Source organism: Caretta caretta, chromosome 6 (assembly GCF_965140235.1).
Source record: "Caretta caretta isolate rCarCar2 chromosome 6, rCarCar1.hap1, whole genome shotgun sequence".
Classification (NCBI taxonomy): Eukaryota; Metazoa; Chordata; order Testudines; family Cheloniidae; genus Caretta; species Caretta caretta.
Window position 1 is genome coordinate 1,134,638 of NC_134211.1, and position 18,858 is coordinate 1,153,495.

The window sequence follows — 18,858 nt, forward strand, 5'->3', positions numbered from 1 at the left end:
GCATCCAGATGCACATTCTACCACCATTCTGCTCTTGCTCAGCATGTAGTTGAACAGCTCCTGATTACTGTCCAGGCTGCCTGTGTACGGCTTCACGAGTCATGGCATTAAGGGGTAGGCTGGGTCCCCAAGGAGAACTGTAGGCATTTCAACATCCCCAATGGTTATTTTCTGGTCTGGGAAGAAAGTCCCTTCCTGCAGCTTTTGAAACAGACCAGAGTTCCTGAAGATGCGAGCGTCATGTACCTTTCCCGGCCATCCCACGTTGATGTTGGTGAAACGTCCCTTGTGATCCAACAGTGCTTGCAGCACCATTGAAAAGTACCCCTTGCGGTTTATGTGCTCTCCGGCTTGGTGCTCCGGTGCCAAGATAGGGATATGGGTTCCCTCTATGGCCCCAGCACAGTTAGGGAATCCCATTGCAGCAAAGCCATTCACTATGACCTGCACATTTCCCAGGGTCACTACCCTTCATATCAGCAGATCTTTGATTGCGTGGGCTACTTGCATCACAGCAGCCCCCACAGTAGATTTACCCACTCCAAATTGATTCCCGACTGACCGGTAGCTGTCTGGCGTTGCAAGCTTCCACAGGGCTATTGCCACTCGCTTCTTAACTGTGGAGGCTGCTCTCATCTTGGTATTCATGCGCTTCAGGGCAGGGGAAAGCAAGTCACAAAGTTCCATGAAAGTGCCCTTACGCATGCGAAAGTTTCGCAGCCACTGGGAATCATCCCAGACCTGCAACACTATGCGGTCCCACCAGTCTGTGCTTGTTTCCCGGGACAAGAATCGGCGTTCCACGGCATGGACCTGCCCCATTAGCACCATGATGTCCACATTGGCAGGACCCATGCTTTGAGAGAAGTCTGTGTCCATGTCCTCATCACTCACGTCACTGCGCTGACGTCGTCTACTCGCCCGGTATTGCTCTGCCAGGTTCAGGTGCTGCATATATTGCTGGATAATGCATGTGGTGTTTAATGTGCTGCTAATTGCCAAAGTGAGCTGAGCGGGCTCCATGCTTGCCGTGGTATGGCGTCCGCACAGAAAAAAGGCGCGTAACGATTCTCTGCCATTGCTCTGATGGAGGGAGGGGCGACTGACGACATGGCTTACAGGGAATTAAAATCAACAAAGGGGGTGGCTTTACATCAAGGAGTATTTCAGGCAGGACTTCAGGGAGGGACGGAGGGAGCAAATGAGTACAAAACAAATCTGGTCTATTTCTTGTTTTGATTCACTCCATCTATCTTTTACATCTTTGGCGGGCAGCAGACGGTGCAGAAGGACTGCAAGCCATCCACATCTCTTGGCTGCTCGGCAGAAGATGGTAGAATAGGACTGCTAGCCAACCTCATCTCCTGCCTGCCTGGCAAAAGATGGTACAATAGGACTGCTAGCCATCCATATTGCCTGCCTGCTCACCAAAAGATGGTAGAATAGGACTGGTTGCAGGACTAAAGAGAGTGACCTGGTCGAGTCACTTCTAATGTAGTCCCTGCACCCATGTCTGTCCAGGCGCTCCTCGGACATGACGATGACGGCTACTAGTCCTATTGTACCGTCTGCTGCCACAAGGCAATGGGTTGCTGCTGCTGTGTAGCAATGCAGTCCCACGTCTGCCAGCACCCAGGAGACATACAGTGACCGTGAGCTGAGCCTCGGTACGGTGGAAGCACTCCACCCAGTTAATGCACTTAGAGCATTTTGTGTGGGGACACACACAAATCGACGATCTAAAAATGATTTCTAAAAAAACGACTTCTATAAATTCGACCTAATTTCGTAGTGTAGAGACACCCTCAGCGCCAGACAAGGGATCCCTGTGTAAACAGCCCCGGCACTCCTCCCCACAGGGGCTGTATCTGAATGCTGGGCAAAGGGTCCCTGTGTAAACAGCCTTTGGGCTCCATCCCAGAGAGGTCGCAGCTCAGCGCCGGATGAGGGACCCCTGTTTAAACAGGGCAGTAGGAACATGCATGTTGATGAGCCAACTCAGTAAAGCAGCAAGTAAAATGTTAACCAGCACTTGCTCCGAGACCACCCCCAGGCTCCAGCCCGGCTTCTGGCCCTCGAACACCTCCCAGTAGTGCTGCCCCACGCTGAAGCTCTGATGGGCCAGCACGCCTTTCTCCACTTTCCATCGCTGTGGGTTCGTGACTCTCAGACACGTCACCTCCTTGCCATCCTTTGAGATCTCCAGTTCGGGGTGAGCCGTGCTGGGGTCCAGGGCCAAACCCTCCTTTACTCCTCAATGCAGAGGGACGGGTGAGAGGGAGGGTTGATTCCATCTCATGTCTCTTCCTGTCTTCACCCCCCTTCTATTTCTTTTTGGAACAAGCCACCCACCTAGGTCAGCCATCCCAATGGATCTCACGCTAAACAGCCCTGGGCCAGCAGCAACTGCATCTCAGCACCTGGCGAGGGGTCCCTGTGTGAGGAAGTGAAGATGGGAGCAGTGACCTCCTTTAGCAGGGCCAAAGCTCTCCAGGGAGGGCTCGCTCAACGTGTTGTTCTCCTGCTCCGGTTTCTCCAGGTCACCCCGCATTCCCCTGCACTCATCGACCAGACGAGGAAACCGCTTCTCCTTCCTGCTCAGGGCTTTCTCCTGTGGCCGCGGCGCGCTGGGTGAGCACAAGGTCACTCACTGTGATCAGCCTGGGGCAGTTCATGAACTCCAGCTTCTTCCTCACCGTCGCATTCTCCTGCCATAGAGTTTGGTTCCCTCCTCTGTCTGCTCCTTCATCACCCGCGGCTCCTGGATCCTCCCAACCTCCTGAGCCACCTCCTCCATCCTCAGCCATCTGGTGATGTTCTCCAGGACTTGCATGGCACCCGCCAAGGTGCGAGGGGTCCCCTCCACGCTCGTCTCTTTTCACTGGGGCTGGGCTGGAGACTGGCTGCGCTTCCTCCTCTAGCACATGCCCCCAAGCCCCCTGCCCGGCCCTCGCTCCGGCTCAGCTGCTCCAGCGTGTCCTGCTGATAGGCGGCAAGGGGAGAGGAGCCTCCACCTCCTCCTGCCCACCCCTTCTTCCACCCGCCCTCCCCAAAACAGGAAGCACAGAGTATGCAGCAAGTTGCATCCATAACGGAGAGCTGGGAATAGAGCCCAGGAGTCTTGGCTCCCACCGTCCCCCCTGTTCTAACCACTAGACTCCACTCCCCTCCCAGAGCCAGGGATAGCACCCAGGAGTCTCAAGTCCCCTGCTCTAACCCTCTAGCTTTTACTAAATTTCTGGCAGTAGGAAAGGGAAGGACAGATGGTGGCTGTTGTGAGGGGCAAGGGGGAAGGAAGAGGATATATTTAGGTATGGATTGTAACCTCATTGGGTCAGGGCCATCTCTTATATCCATCTGTGTAGCGCCCGGCACGTCCGGGGCCCAGATTTCGGTCAAGGTCTGTGTAGCGCCCGGCACCGTGGGTGCTCTGATATGGGTCAGGTGGTCTGTGCCATTCCCAGCACTGTTTTCAGTGGGGCCTTAGGTTCCACTATAATACAAAGAAGAAATAACAGCAGAGAGAGACGGATAGAAAAAGAGAAGCAGTTGGAGATGGAGAGATATTGATTGACCAAGTAGAGGGCGCTAGCTCGTGCCCCCAGGCAGGGAATCCCCCTGGCCTGCTGGCTCCTCAGCTGCAATTTGGGGTGGCTTGGAGCAGTGGAAGCTTTCTGGATGAATGAGAAGAGGAATTGGAAGCGGAGAAGAAGGAGGGTGTAATCGCAGCAGGGAGCGCAAATCTGGCCCACACTCCGGTGATCAGTAGGGACCCTGCAGCAGGGGTGTGGAGAGACATCAGGGTGCGGGGGGCTGAGTGAGGGATTGGGCCCATCTCTCAGGGTCCCCTGGTGGGTAGCGGTGGGGTGGAGTACAGGGAGGAGCGCAGGACTAACAAAAGCCCATTTGCTACTTTTCCAGAGTGATTTAGGGCTGGCCTTTGGCCAGAACTGGCAGGCTGAGTATGTGATTTTCTTGAAATGGGAGTGAAAGCACGGGAACTTTTCCAGATATTTACAGTCTGTTACTGGCACAGAGAGCGCACTGATAAAGTTTGTGGACTACACCAACCTGGGTGGAGTTGCAAGTGCTTTGGAGGATAGGAGGAAAATTCAAAATGATCTGGACAAACTGGAGAAATGGTCTGAAGCCAACAGGATGAAATTAAATAAGGCCAAATGCAAAGTTCCCCACTTAGGAAGGAACAATCCATTGCACGCATACAGAACGGGCAATGACTGCCTAGGAAGGAGAACTGCGGACAGGGATCTGGGGGTCACAGTGGATCACAAGCTAAATATGAGTCAACAGTGTAACGCTGTTGCAAAAAAAGCAAACATCCTTCTGGGCTGTATCAGCAGGAGTATTGTAAGCAGGACACGAGAAGTGATTCTTCTGCTCTGCTCCACACTGATTAGGCCTCAACTGGACTATTGTGTCCAGTTCTGGGCGTCACTTTTCAGGAAGGATGTGGACAAATCGGAGAAAGTCCCGAAAAGAGCAACAACAATGATTAAAGGTCTAGAAAACATGACCTGTGAGGGAAGATTGAAAACACTGGGTTTGTTTGCTCTGGAGAAGGGAAGACTGAGAGGGGAAGTGAGAACAGTTTTCAAGTACACAAGAGTTTGTTACAAGGAGGAGGAAGAAAAATTGTACTCCTTAACCTCTCAGCATAGGCCAAGAAGCAATGGGCTTACATTGCAGCAAGGGCGGTTCAGGTTGGACCTTAGGAAAAACTTCCTACCTGTCTGGGTGGTTAAGCACTGGAATCAATTGCCCAGGGAGGTTGTGGAATCTCCATCATTAAGGATTTTTAAGAGCAGGTTGGACAAACACCTGTCAGGGATGGTCCAGAGAATACTTAGTTCTACCTTGAGGGCAGGGGACTGGACTAGATGACCTCACGAGGTCCCTTCCAGTTCTATGATTCTCCTTGCAGCCCTCCCCCTTTCTGATCTGTGCTTCTCTTCTTTATCATCACCACGCAGCTCCTCCCGAGCTGAGCTTCACCCTCAGTTGAGCCTGGCCCACCCTCCAGAAGCAGCCAGTGTGATGATCAGGGTCCAGACACCCCAGGGTAATGTAAAAGTGTCTCAAGGAAGTCTCTTATGAAAGCTGGTGACACACTGGTGATTAATTGTCATGGAGTCCCTGGGCGATGCTCTGGAACTGCTCCCTGTGAAGCCAGTCAGGACTCTGGGGGAGTCTCCTCTCTGTGAGCAGCCTGTCTGCAGGACACACAGCTCACCCGGCTTCCACCTTCCTGGGTCTGACCTCGGAGCATTCAGCATCCTCTGCCCCTCGGTACGCTTCCCACAGCGAGTCCACCCAGGCGGTGTCCTGGGGAAACCAGGGGGTCCTGCACCCCAACTCCGCAGTCAGACGTGACTCTCAGCTAGCCAGTAAAACAGAAGGTTTATTAGACGACAGGAACATGGTCTAACACAGAGCTTGTAGGTGCAGAGAACAGGACCCCTCAGCTGGGTCCATTCTGGGGGGCAGTGAGCCAGACAACCACGTCTGCACTTCACTCCTCTTCCCCAGCCAGCCCCAAACTGACTCCCCCTCCAGCCCCGCCTCCTCTGGGCTTTGTCCTTTCCCGGGCCAGGAGGTCACCGGATTCCTTTGTTCTCCAACCCTTTAGCTCTCACCTTGCAGGGGGGAAGGGCCAGGACATCAGTGGCCAGGAAACAGGGTGTCGACCCTTCTCTGTGTCCAGACCCCTGCACACACCTGCCCTCTAGGGCTCTACAACGATCATACACCCTTATCCCACCACCTAGAGACTTAAGATCTGCACAGGGAAAACTGAGGCACCCCCACAATATTCAGAGGAAACATTAAGAACAGTCCCACGCTGTCACATGAATATCACTGTGAAATGTCTGTATTTAAACTAGAGGAAGAATTATGGATACTCACTGATATGCTTTAAAGTGTATGTTGAAAGAAAGGGAGAAACAGGTCTCTCTCAGACAAGAGGGAAGGCAGCTATCTACTTGTCTCCAATGTAAATGAAACCTATGGAAGCCCTGTTTACATAGGAATCAGTAGTGGGGTGGGAAGTCAACAGGAAGGGGAGAACAGCAGGGGATCATCCTGACTCTGGGGACAAAACAATGAGTTTTGGGAAACATAAGCAGAAGCAAAAAAACATTTGGCATCTGTTACTGAGGGACCATTAGGTGCAACACCCTGCAAGCCAATGAAGGTTGGGTCCCCTGGTCTGGAGCACTAGAGATTCTGATACCTTGATGTAAGTTAGGAAATTGCTTAGGCCAAGATTGTAACTTGCTAGAATTAAGTTTTAGTCACTTGCAAGTGTGTCTTGTTTTGATTGTAACCAGACCCAGTCAGCTGGGCTGTCAAAGAAGTATCCGAGATACAGCAGAGAACATGAGTCTTTGTTGGCTGTGGCCATGCACGTTGCTCCATCCACACGGCAGGAAATTTGCCAGGTTGAGTGAGCACTTCTTTGGGAAGCTGTCTCGCCTCGTTCCATCAGACATGGGGGGATATCGCCACCAACAAACGGGTGCTAGATGTCATCACCCACGGCTAGATCATCCAGTTCATCTCGCTCCCCCTTCATCCCTCTTCAGGGGCCCTTCTCCCAGGAGCCTTTTACAAACAGAAATGGCCTCGCTGCTCCACCTGGGAGCCATAAAGGAGCTGGCTCAGGAAATCAGAGGAAGGGATTCATAGAATCATAGAAGGTTAGGATTGGAAGGGACCTCAAGAGGTCATCTAGTCCAACCCCCTGCTTGAAGCAGGACCCATCCCCAATTTTTGCCCCATCGCTTAATGGCCCCCTCAAGGATTGAACTCACAACCCTGGATTTAGCAGGCCAATGCTCAAACCAGTGCACCATGTCTCCTCATCCGGAAGAAGAAAGTGGTGGGGTGGGGGGTCTTCAAGCCTTCCTAGTCTTGAGGAAATCAACCAATACACGCACTGCCTCAGGTTCAGGACGGAATCGTTTGCCTCCACCAGTCCGTCTCCCTCCAGGCTGGATCGTGGCTCTCTACTGGCAGACGCCTGCTTTCCTATCCACCATCCACCCGGCCCACAGCAAGTATCAGATTCACGGGGGCACGTGAGCAGCCAGCCATCCAAGTACAGGTAGCTGTGAAGTCCCAGCTTCCTTAGATGCCCTGCCACCAGGCACTTCGTGAACACCCCTGCTGCCGTGGAGAGACCAAAGGGCAGTAACCTGTACCGGTAATGGCTGAGCTCCCCTGTGGGTCTTCCTAGTTGCCTTCACGCTGGCATGCAGAGTCAGTGAGATCCAGGCCCTCACGGCTGGGTTGCTCTACACATCATCCCACAGGGACAAGGTGGTGATGAGACCAACTCATCTCCCAGGTGGTCTCAGGATTCCCCTTGAATTCTTCCCAGAGCCGCACCTTTCTCCGGGGGAAAGAAGCTTCACACTCGAGATGTCTCCAGAACCTGCTCTACCCCCCGGACAGTGCGACAGATATTGCAACCCCAGGCCGTATCTTGGGGAACCACGCTATGAAATCTATGACTGGTTTGTATGATTATCTTCTGCTCCATGGGGGAGGCTAACGGCTCCTCCAGAAACTAACACCAGTTGGGGTGGTGATTACCCCGGGATTGTTAACAGCTCCAGAGAGCCACCACCCGCCGGAGAGGCTTGTATGGGCTGGCTCAGGCTAGGTTTTCCAGAGACTGAAGGCTTTTGTTATACAAGGCTGAGTTTATCCAGCCTCGTGGCCTCTTTCTGATCCAGCAAACGGACAGAACTTTTGGTCCAACGGACCCGAGTAGTCTGAGGAAGGGTTGGGATTTTAGCCTCCCTGGTTGAGGGATTTCCGGTGCATTCAGTGTGCCTGTAAATCCATTTCTTGTCTCCATGTTTTCTCTGGAGGCTTTTCTCCTGAAGAAGTGAGCTTGCTTTGGAGACACCGTTTGGGTCACTGGTCAATCGCTTGTCATGTCTGTGGAGAGTAAGCACGGCACAGGTGCTGGCCTGATGGCAGACCGGCTGCTGGGGATATCCCAGTGAACTACAGGGGGCCACAGCCAAAAACCTCCGGTCAGAGGGGAGTGGGTCACGGGCCCCTGCCCGGAGAGAGCTGACAGCTGGAGGCCTGAGACCCAAACAGGCATTTCTACAGCAGGCCACGGAGCGGATCAAAGGTGTCTCCAACTGTGACAACTGTATGCTAAGTGACTATTCCTTTTGGTTTTCAGCTCAGAAATTTCAGTTTAGATTTTTTTCCCAAAATGTCAAATATTCCACAGAAACAATCCCCCAGTTTCTGACCAGCTCCATCAAAAACCCTTTTACCTGCCTAACGCTTTGGAAAATTCTGGCCTTAAGTTTTCCCCTCTTTAGAGTCTAGAGGGAAGAAGAAGGCTGGGCCAAGAAGGAAAACTTAAAGGGGGATTTTTATGGGCAGGGTAGAATTAGTAAAAGTGAAAGTGACACCGGGGAAGAGTTAGCAGCTGGTTACACTAGCCACACTGTGAGATAACAACGTGACTTGAGGCAGAGGGGTGGCTCGTTCTGTGATAGCCAATGGGATTGCAGGGACCTGCATGCTGTACAGCACTCCTGCGCTCTTATTGGCTGGGGCGGTATAATTCCAGTCGGTATAATTACAGACCGACGGAATATCTACACCGGTGCTTGCCTCAGCCCTTCAGATCTTCCCTCGGCCCTGGGGCTGCGAGTGCCTGGCTCTCGGCGGGTAAGTCAGTCCTGCTCCATGGGGTTACCAGTCGCTAGATGGGGGGAAGGATAGCTTGGTGGTTTGAGCGTTGGCCTGCTAAACCCAGGGTTGTGAGTTTAATCCTTGAGGGGGCCATTTAGGGATCAGGGCAAAAATTGGGGATTGGTCCTGCTTTGAGCAGGGGGTTGCACTAGATACCTCCTGAGGTCGCTTCCAACCCTGAGATTCTATGATTCTATGAGAGAACGGGCCGTGAGGGAGCAGCGTTGGCTAGTGACTAGGGCAGGAATGAGAGATCTTGGGTCTCTCTTGGCTTTGACTTTAACTCCCTGGGGAGTCCCGGGGGGCCGCTGGAAGAAAAGTTTGCCCTCGCGTCTGATGAGTGAATTTGGGCTGCACCTTGCCCGCTCCCTGCGCCCCCAGCCAGCCGCGGGCACCCAGCCACAGCCACAGGCAAATGGGGCTTCCCTGGGAGGGGAGCCATCCCTTCCCCGCTCCCTCCCCTTGTCTACATTCATCCTGCTGGAGGGGTTTTCCCTCCCAGAGAGGAAGTTTTGTCTCCCCCCACACACACACACTCTGGTCAGCACCCCCTCCTCCCCGCGTCAGGACGGATTGATTCCCTTCCCCTGGATCCATTCCCCGACCCCCCCGATCTTTGGGAATTTCTCCCATCACATCCAGCCCAGTCCCCTGGATCAGCTTCCAGCCAGGAGCCTCCTTCCCCTGGCAGCACTAGGCAGGCAGCCAGCAGCCCAGCGAGCAGGGGCGGAAAGGGAAAGATATATGTAAGCGGGGGAATAGTCCCGCTGTTGTGGGGAACTTTCCTGGCTTCTGCACTACCCTGGTGAAGTGGGCCAGCGAAAGGATCTGAGTCCTCGCTCCCACTTCCTTTACCCAGAGGCCTCCCTGCCCTTGAGGACTCCCCTTCCACTCTCCTGTCTGGCAGAGTCCTCGTAACCCCAACAAGGCTGCCCCAGGATTCCTGGGGGGCTCAACCCCCAACCCTGCTGCGGTCACCTATAATAGGGGCTAGGGTATCCCCACTCCGGGGCACTCTCTCTGCACTGCGCACTTCTCTGACCCACTGACCCTTACATACAAGTTAAAGCAAACGCAAGTTATTTCATCAACAATTAATTTAAAAAAGAAGAAGGGAAAATGGGAAAGGTTAAACAAAACACATCAGCCCGCTCTGTGGCAGGGAACATCACAAACCGTGTCTCTGGAACGTCCGGGCAGTTCACAGTCTGCTCCTGGTAAGTCCCAGGCCTTCTTCTCCGGCCCTGGCCGTGCTGCAGGGATGCTGGGGGTTGGACACTTGCTCTGGTGGGGGCCACACGTCCTCAGGCTCTCAGTGGTAGGACCCTTCTGCCCAGTGTCGCCCCCGCCCTCTCGGGGTTAAGATCCAAGCCTGGCCTGCAGAGCCCCTTGGCGGAGGCGTCTCCCTGTGCTGGGCCCGCTGCCCAGGGTCCCCCTCGCTCTCCCCAGCTGCTCACCGCACCCAGCTCCGGACTGCTCCAGCCCCAGCCCCACCACTCGGTCTCTGCTGCTCGGCCTCCAGCTCCCGGGGCTGCTTCTCTCCCCCCTCTGGCTCTGGTTGCTGCAGCTCTGCTCCCAGGGCAAGTCTGCTCTCTCTGGCCTGTGCCTCTGGTCCCTCTGGATCTGGCTCCCCAGCTCTGCTCCCCAGCTCAGCTCGGGCCCCTGCTTTCTCCTTAGCTCAGCCCCACTGTGTCTGACCCAGGTAAATCCAGCTCACACAGAGGACGGGATCTCCCTGGCCTCCTGACTCCCTGATTAGCCTGCCCGCCCTGTCAATCAGGCTGACCTGGAGCATTGGCCTCTCCCCATCGCTCCTGGGGACTGTCAGGCTCAGGGTCCTGATTCCCCATCAACCCTTCCCCCTCTTTAGTACTGGGAGCTAGCAACTAAAACTCCCCCTCTGAATGTTAGTAAGGGGGCAACAGTCCCCTGACATAAAGGAAAGAAATGAAGCAGAAAGCCGCCTTTTAAAGCTTTGCTTTCGCTGATTGCAAACCCGGGAGCCAGTCACGCTCTCCGGCAGGACATTAAAGACAAACCAACCCCCCAAAAGGCAGAAGCCCGAAGCCACCCAGCCCGGGAAAGCCCCCAAACTAGCAACGTGCTGCTTAAGGAAATGAAATGGCGATTACACACACACAGAAGCCAGTCTGTGCTTGTTCCCCCCTCGCCTTTGGCCATGTCCCACCAGCTGCTCCCCTCCCACAAACGTTGCAGCGTGTGTGAGAGTCCGCGAGCTTCAAAGCGGGGGGTGTGTGTGTGGGGAGGTGCAGCCCTGGGGACTGGGAGGAGCTGAAGCACAGACACCTGCTGGGCAGGCGGCTGGGGGGAGAGGATGGGCACCCCCCCAAACTGACAGAGGGCCCCCAAACACAGACACCTTGCCCTAAAGGCAGGAAGGGGCAGAATGGAGAAAGCAGTGGGTGGGAGGCATTGGGGGTGCAGGGGACAGTCAGAGAGCCAAGAGGTAATGATTAAATCCATCAGGGATTAACGTGGATGTGTGTTTTCTAGGAATAAAGCAGAGGCAAGAACATCCCCAGATCCACTTAGATCTGGTCAGTCAAATTGCCTGGATCAACTTGAGACGAGCCTTGGAACTGGAAATTGGCGATGGCTGCCCCGGTAGGTAGATTTTTCCTCTTTTTGCTCTAAGGATCACGGCATAAGTATCCCCCCCACCCCACTCATCCACTTCTTTTATTAAAGTCGTAATTTGATCACTGGTCAGCGTGAAGGGTGATATTAACTCAAGTGAATAAGGAAGAGTAAATTGAATTAGCAATTTAGTAGCGTAACTCAAGTCGACGTAACTTAGATCTACTTGTCGTGGGGTCCACACCGCCCTGGGCTGATGGGAGAAACTCTCCCATTGACTCCCCTTACTCATCTCGTCCCAGTGGGGTACCAGAGTTGACATCCGAGGGATCAGTGGTCAATTTTGCGGGTCTTCACTAGAAGAAACTCCTGTGACCTCCTGGATAGCACTGGCCAGAGAACGTCCCTGAAGTAATCCCTGTCTTTGAACAGATCTTTGGGAGAAACATCCCATCTAGATTTAAAAGTTGCCCGTCATGGAGAAGCACCCTGCTTCTTCCCCTCTGTCCTTTATCCCCTCCCTCCTCTTCTTTACCTAGCTCCTCTCTCTGAAGTCAAGGAAGTGAATTTGGGAGCCTAAAGAAGGTTAATGAAGCCACTGCTCCATCAGTCCAATTCTGAGGGAAAGTGGCAAATGGTGACCAAGAGCACCCAGAGCTAAGACCTGAACCCTCACAAAAGTGGGACTCACACCCATATGGAAGTCTCCTCATAGGTTTTCAAGGGTCAAGTTTTTTAAAATCCCCCCTCCTGCTTTGAAGCCAGGCTGGCTTAGCCGATGACTACGCATGTCAAATCTGCGAGGAATGGATTGCTTTTGGATTCACATCTCCAAATAGCGATCCACTTCAAGCGTTGTGTTCCCTTTGAGGAGAAACTCTATTTTTTTCCCCACTGCATGCATCCGATGAAGTGAGCTGCAGCTCACGAAAGCTTATGCTCAAGTAAATGTGTTAGTCTCTAAGGTGCCACAAGTCCTCCTGTTCCGTTTACGGATACAGACTAACACGGCCGCTGCTCTGAAATCTATCAAACAACAGTATGAAGCCAGCACATTTGCAATGACGTTTGAAGACAAAACACCCTGTGCATGCGGGTAGGTCAGTAGAATGTTTTCCAAGAAAGCTTTCCGAGTTCCAAACTTTCCAGCTTAAAATGAAGAAAGCTTCAACTCTTTTTACAAAAGCACTCAAAGCTTTGTATGCCCTCTCCCGTCCTGTAGCAAAACCCAAGAAGCCGTACGCAATTGCAGAACATCTAATTCTGCCTGTCACTGTGGTGCTTGCAGAAAACTCTCAGGAAAGTACCGTTACCAAGTGACACCGTGTGTCATAGAATTGAAGAAATGGCTGAGGACATTGTCTCTCAACTTGTAGAGAAACTTAAAATGGCAAAAACATTTGCCCTTCAGCTTGATGAGCCCCCGGATATTAGTGGAGAAGCTCCGCTGATTGCCACTGATATCAACGAGCACATACTGTTTTGCAAAAGTATAAAGGCAAACTCAACCGCAGAGGCCATTTTTAAAATAATTGAGTTTTCTTTCTTCTGAACATGATTTGAGTTGGAATTTATGCAAATTTATCTGCATTGATGGGGCTGCTGCAATGACCGGGAGAGTGAACGGACTTGTAGCTAGGATCAGGAAAGAAAATCCTTACAGTGCAAGGATCATACATGGAAGATGAGTTCTGAGCTTCCAGAAGTTTTGAATGATTCCGTCAAAATTGCCTGCTTCATCAATCCAGACCACGCCATGGGCTCACCTGTTTCACATTCTTTGCAAAGAGATCGGGTCAGAACCTCAGCAACTGGTGCTTCACACAGAGGTTTGCTGGCCGTCAAGAGGGAACATACTCGAGAGATTGTTTGAATCATGCACAGAAGCTCACGTTTCTTTCTGATCATTCATCCCCTCTTGCCTCTGGTGTTTGACAGCACTGTGTGCTTAGCTCAACTCGCCGAGCTCACCGATATATTTAGGTTTCAGAGTAACAGCCGTGTTCGTCTGTATTCGCAAAAAGAAAAGGAGTACTTGTGGCGCCTTAGAGACTAACCAAATAAATTGGTTAGTCTCTAAGGTGCCACAAGTACTCCTTTTCTTTTTGCGATATATTTAGCAGGCTGAATGACCTAAATTTGTCCATGCAAAGGCCCTGACGCTAACATTGTGAATCTCTATGACCAAGTGAATGCTTTTATCAAAAAAACTGAATTCTGCATGTCCAAATATGGAGACAAAGACTTTACCTGTTTTCCACTGCTTCATGCATATGTCACTGATGTTGACATAGGGGAAAATGAGCAGAGGAAAATTAAACAAATAAAAGTAGATCATTTTTTTGGCCCACTTGACATCTGAGTTCAAGTCATATTTACTCAACATTCAACGCAGCTCCGCTCAACCCGACTGGGTAGGAAACCCATTCCTTTTTTCAGATGTGAGCAGCCAGTCCTATTTTCCATTAGCCACAAATTCAATACGCCCAAGATCAATTTCCCTTCCTTGCTGGGAATAGGCTGTACAGGTCTGAGCCCCTTTAGACCAGTCTAGGGCATCCATAGTTAACACATCACAATTTTTGTGCCTAGAGAGGAGCACAGCAGCAGTATGAGCTCGGTCACCTCCGTCCAGCCCTGATTTTACCGAGGCTGTCAGAGCATGCTTTGCTGTGACCTCTCACACCTTTCCCGATGGGGATGGGCGTTCCCTCATTTTGTCATGTTTGGGTCGGTGGTGGTTGTAGCTGAAACACCTTAAAACTACTGTGGGACAGAGTACTTTTTGGACTAGCATAGAACCCAGGAGTCCTGGCTCCCAGGCCCCCTGCTCTAACCCACTAGACTCCACTTCCCTCCCAGAGCCAGAGATAGACTCGAGCATTCGGAGGCAGCATTGCCCAGTGTATAGGGTAATAGACCAGGGCTCAGGACACATGGGGTCTATTCCCAACTCTGCTACTGACTATTTGTGTCACCTTGGCCAAGTCATTTCCCCTCCCTGGTCCTTTGTTTCCCCTCCCGCTCTTTGTCTGCCATTTCTACTTGCTGTGAGCTCTTCGGGACAGTGACAGCTTCTCATTGAGTGTCTGGGCAGCGCCTGGCACCTGGGAGCCCAGGTCAGAGTAGCGCCCGGTGCAACGGGCTGCAGTCTTGGTCAGGAGGTCTGAGCAGCACCCAGTGTGATGGGGCCCCTATCTCAGTCAAGGAGGGTCTGTGGAGTGCCAGGGTCCCCGATCTTCCTCGGGGCGGGTGGGGGGGGGGTCTGTGAAGTGCCCTGCCCCATGGAGGGCCCCAGTGTTGGTCAGGGTCTTTGTATAAAGCAATGGGGCTTGGAGAGATTCTCAACTGCCCTTCTGCTCTCCCACCAGAGCAATAAAATGTGGCCAAGGAAAAAAGCTACCAAGAGTGGCCACGAGGACATACCAGGTGAGTGAGGCGACTAGCCTGAGACCAAGTATCTGATCCTGCACAGAGCCAACCAAGGGGGGAGCAGGGGCAAGAATGGAGAAGCTGGAGGGGAAAGTGGGGGGAGATAGAGAAGAGGAGGAGGGGAAGCTGGGGAACGTGAGGAGGGGGGAGCTAAAGGGGACAAAAGCCAGGCCTCAACCCCCCCCAACAGGAGGTCACAGCTTCCCCCACCCTTGGAGTGGTGCAGGGGGAAATCTGGGGGGTTAGGCCTATAGGATCATCAGGGGTCTCCCATGGCCTAGTGTACGTTCCCAGGCTAAGCGGGGTGAGCGTGGGCAATGACTCAGTTTCCCCCCTGCCCTTCAGTGCAGTCCTGGCTGTCACTGGGCAGGGGGAGCGGTCCTGCTGAAATGACCCCCCGCTGGCCAGAGCGCTGGGTAGAACAATCCTTAGGGTCTCTCGTCCCATGGGTCCCCAAAACACGTCCCAGACTGGGTATAACTCTGTGTTAGCAGGAGGGGGGCACGTAAGACACAGGAGGTAACTGTCCCACTCTACTTGGCGCTGGGGAGGCCCCAGCTGGAGAACTGTGTCCAGTCCTGGGTGCCGCGCTTTAGCAGAGATGTGGGCAAACTGGAGAGAGTTCAGAGGAGAGCAGCAAAACTGATGAGAGATTTAGAAATGCTGACCTGTGAGGCAAGGTTAGAATAACTGGGCATGTTTAGTCCGGAGAGAAGTCGGAGCGGGGACTGGATAACAGTCTTCAGATATGTTACGGGCTGTTATACAGAGGACGGGGATCCATTGTTCTCCATGGCCACAGAAGGCAGGACAAGACGTAATGGGCTTAATTGGCACCGAGGGCAATTTAGGTTAGCTATTAGGGGAAAGTTTCTCACTCTAAGAGCGGTTAAGCTCTGGAACTGGCTTCCAAAGGAGGTCGTGGGATGCCCGTCACGTAAGTTCCCTCTAAGCCGCGTGGCCGTGCAGCAGGCTATCAAGGGCCGCACAGGGGGGGAGAGGTGCCTCTCCCCCGTCCCCGGGCTGCTGCAGTGAGAGAGCGCTGGGGGGAGTCCTTTCTCCTTGGGTCAGCCCTGGGGCAGCCTGCACCACAAACCCCTCATCTACGCCCCCCCCCCCAGAGCCCAGCACCACAACCCTCTGCCCCAGCCCTGAGCCCCCTCCCGCACCCTGAACCCCTCATCCCCGGCTCCACCCCAGACCCCACATCCCCAGCCAGAGCCCTCACCCCCCCGCACCCCAACCCTCTGCCCCAGCCCAGAGCCCCCCTCCCACACTCCAAACCCCTCTGCCCCACCCCCACCGTCCATCAACTCCATATTGGTGCACATACAATTCATTCCGCACATGGACGTAGAAAATTCGAGGGAACATTGCCCGTCCCTGGAGCTTTTTAGGAACAGGCTTCACAAACCACTGTCAGGGCTGGTCTAGGGTTCCCTGTCCCTGTGCAGAGGGCTGGTTTAGGTGACCTGCAGCACCACACCCCCTGCCGCCCTGCTGAGTCCAATGGCAGAGGCCCTCCCAGTGCTTTCCAGGGAGATCTCCCCTCCAAACCGCGACCCGGCCCACTTCTGCTTAGCGTGAGATGGGCTGGGCTCACAGCAGGGGTGGGAAATCTGTGGCCCTCCCCAAAAATCAATATTAGCTGATGGCTGTGATGGAAACAGCCATAAACCTGCAGAATAAAACCCTTCCCCTGACCCCCTCTGCCTTTCCCAGTGGAGAAGGAGGATCTAACCCTGGACCCAGACACAGCCCATCCTGAGCTGGAGATCTCAGCAGACGGGAAGGAGGTGAAATGCGGGAGTTTCAAGAAGAACGTCAGCTCCAGCCCCAGCCAATTCGACACGGCCAACTGCGTGGTGGCCCGGCAGAGCTTCAGCTCAGGGCGGCACTACTGGGAGGTGTTCGTGGGCCAGAAGCCGCACTGGAGCCTGGGCATCGTCTCGGAGCGAGCGGAGAGACGGGGCAGATTGATCCAGAAGACCTCAGGGTCTTGTGAGGTCTGTGCCGAGGGCTACTGGCTGATCGGCTACAACAAGGAGAAGGCCGGGAAGCCATACAGGGCCTTTGACACCAACCAGATGCCCTTTGACTGTAGCCCCCACCCTGAGACTATCGGGGTCTATCTCGATTACACGAGCGGGGAAGTGACCTTCTACAACCCCGATGACCCCGATAATTTGATCCCCCTGTACTCCTTTTACAACGTTGCTTTCAAGAACGCCCCAGTCTACCCCTTCTTCGACCCCTGCTGGCATGACAATGGGGGCAACGCCCAGCCCCTTAAAATCCTGTGAGTGGCTGATTTACTAGTGGGGGTGGGGACCAAAGCCATCCCAGCCTTGGGCTACCAGCATATACCGCGGGCTAGCCAGCTTCACGGCACTGTTCTGAGAGCCACACTAACCTCACCCAGCGACCAGGCAAAGCCGGCACGGTCAGCTGAGACAGGCTTGGGGGGTTGGGATGGGGCTGAAAAAGCAGCGAGCTGAGACCATGAGATACTCACTCGCTACGGGATATTCACCCTCCTTCCCAGAGCTATTGGAGGGGGTTTCCCTTCAGCAACACCCCACCCCCACCCCCCGCCAAGGCCCTTCCTCCAATGCGTTTCTTACTATCACAGTATCTAGGTTACCCCTTCCAGAGCCAGGGAAGGACCCCAGGAGTCTTCGCTCCCAGCCCCCCACCCCTGCTCTAACCACTAGATCCCACTCCCCTCCAGCATTGGGGAGAGAACCCAGGAATGGATCCAGATTGCACCTGGTGTTGTCATTCGCACCTGAGCAAAGTGCACCTAAAACGCCTTCCAGAGCATAAATGAAGGGACAAGCTCGTGGGGAGGGGTGAATTCTGCTCTCAGACAGGCCGATAGATGTCACGAGTTACCCCATCAGGGAGCTCAGGGCTGATTCTGCTCAGTGCAAATGAGGAGTAACTGTTGGACTCCCTGCAATGTAAAGCCAGCGTAAGAGCGAGGACAGTGAGATTCGGTGTTGACACTATATTTGATTTACACTGATGCAGAATGCGCTGGCTGCTGTATCCCTTTCTACCGCTGTCTGCAATCTGCTGTTGCCTCTTGCTGCTCCAGCCCAGGGCTTGTGCTTCTCTGAGGATTTTATTTTACTTTGCTCAATAAAGAAAAATATTTGCCATAATTCCCCAGAATCCTGAGTTGTGACTCAGTTTCTCCATCCAGATCCCTGGGAATCTGGAGCCTGCTGAGACCTTTCCTCGGGTTAACCCTTGTGCTGCTGCAGATGTATACTGTGATGGGGTCCCCCGGGCACAACCTGGAACTGGGGTACCACTTTGCCCTCTTAACTCTCCACCCTGGGCTGTCTCTCACAGTGCTTTGCTCGTGACAAGGAGCAAACCCCTCCGGGCACTGTGATCACTCAGCCATCAGCATGTGGAGCCCCATACCCCGCTGAGTTGCATGAAGGCTCCTGAGCCACTCACGAATCACACAGAGAAAGGCACCAGCCAATTCCCCCAGCTCCACAGCCTTGCGCCCCAGAGCTGCACCATCTTGCCCTGGTTAGAGGCCTGATGAGTGTAAGTATTTAACCCAGTCCATCCCTCCCTCCATGTGGAGAGGACACCAACTAGCCTTTGTAGCCTGCAGGGCCATCCCTAGCTATTCTGGGGTCCTACGCAGCCCCCCCCCCCCCCCATGGGGGGAGTGAGGAACAGGCCCCAGGCTTCCACGGGGGTGGGGTGGGGCTGGCTTGGGGAGCAGGGGGGAACCACCCCGCAGTACTCACCAGCCGCCGGTGAGTGCAGGCCAGGCCCTGCCGCAGTCCTCAGGGGAGTGGGGGCCGGGCAGGGGCGGGAAGAGGCGGGGCAGGGGCTGGAGCAGCAGGCAGCTGCGCAGGGCACCAGGAAATGTGGTGCCCCAAATTGCCTGGTGCCCTATGGAGCTGTGTACTTTGCGTATGCGTAAGGATGGCCCTGGGAACCTGAGCTGAGATTTCCCAAGCACTTCCCGCAAAACACACTGTTTTCGGTAAAATATAAAACAGATTAATTAACTCCAGAAAGACAGGCTTTAAGTGATTATAAGCGGTA

General features: G+C 53.8%; 1 protein-coding gene across 1 annotated transcript; it reads left to right on the forward strand.

Moving 5' to 3' along the window:
* The first annotated feature begins 8,627 nt into the window (after nucleotides 1–8,627).
* LOC142072439 (tripartite motif-containing protein 72-like) lies at nucleotides 8,628–17,945 on the forward strand. The gene is made up of 4 exons (XM_075129136.1): nucleotides 8,628–8,724; nucleotides 11,263–11,373; nucleotides 14,718–14,775; nucleotides 16,501–17,945. Exons 2-4 carry the CDS (start codon nucleotides 11,362–11,364, stop codon nucleotides 17,079–17,081), a joined length of 651 nt encoding a protein of 216 aa, XP_074985237.1. The 5' UTR covers nucleotides 8,628–8,724; nucleotides 11,263–11,361; the 3' UTR covers nucleotides 17,082–17,945.
* Nucleotides 17,946–18,858: the final 913 nt, after the last annotated feature.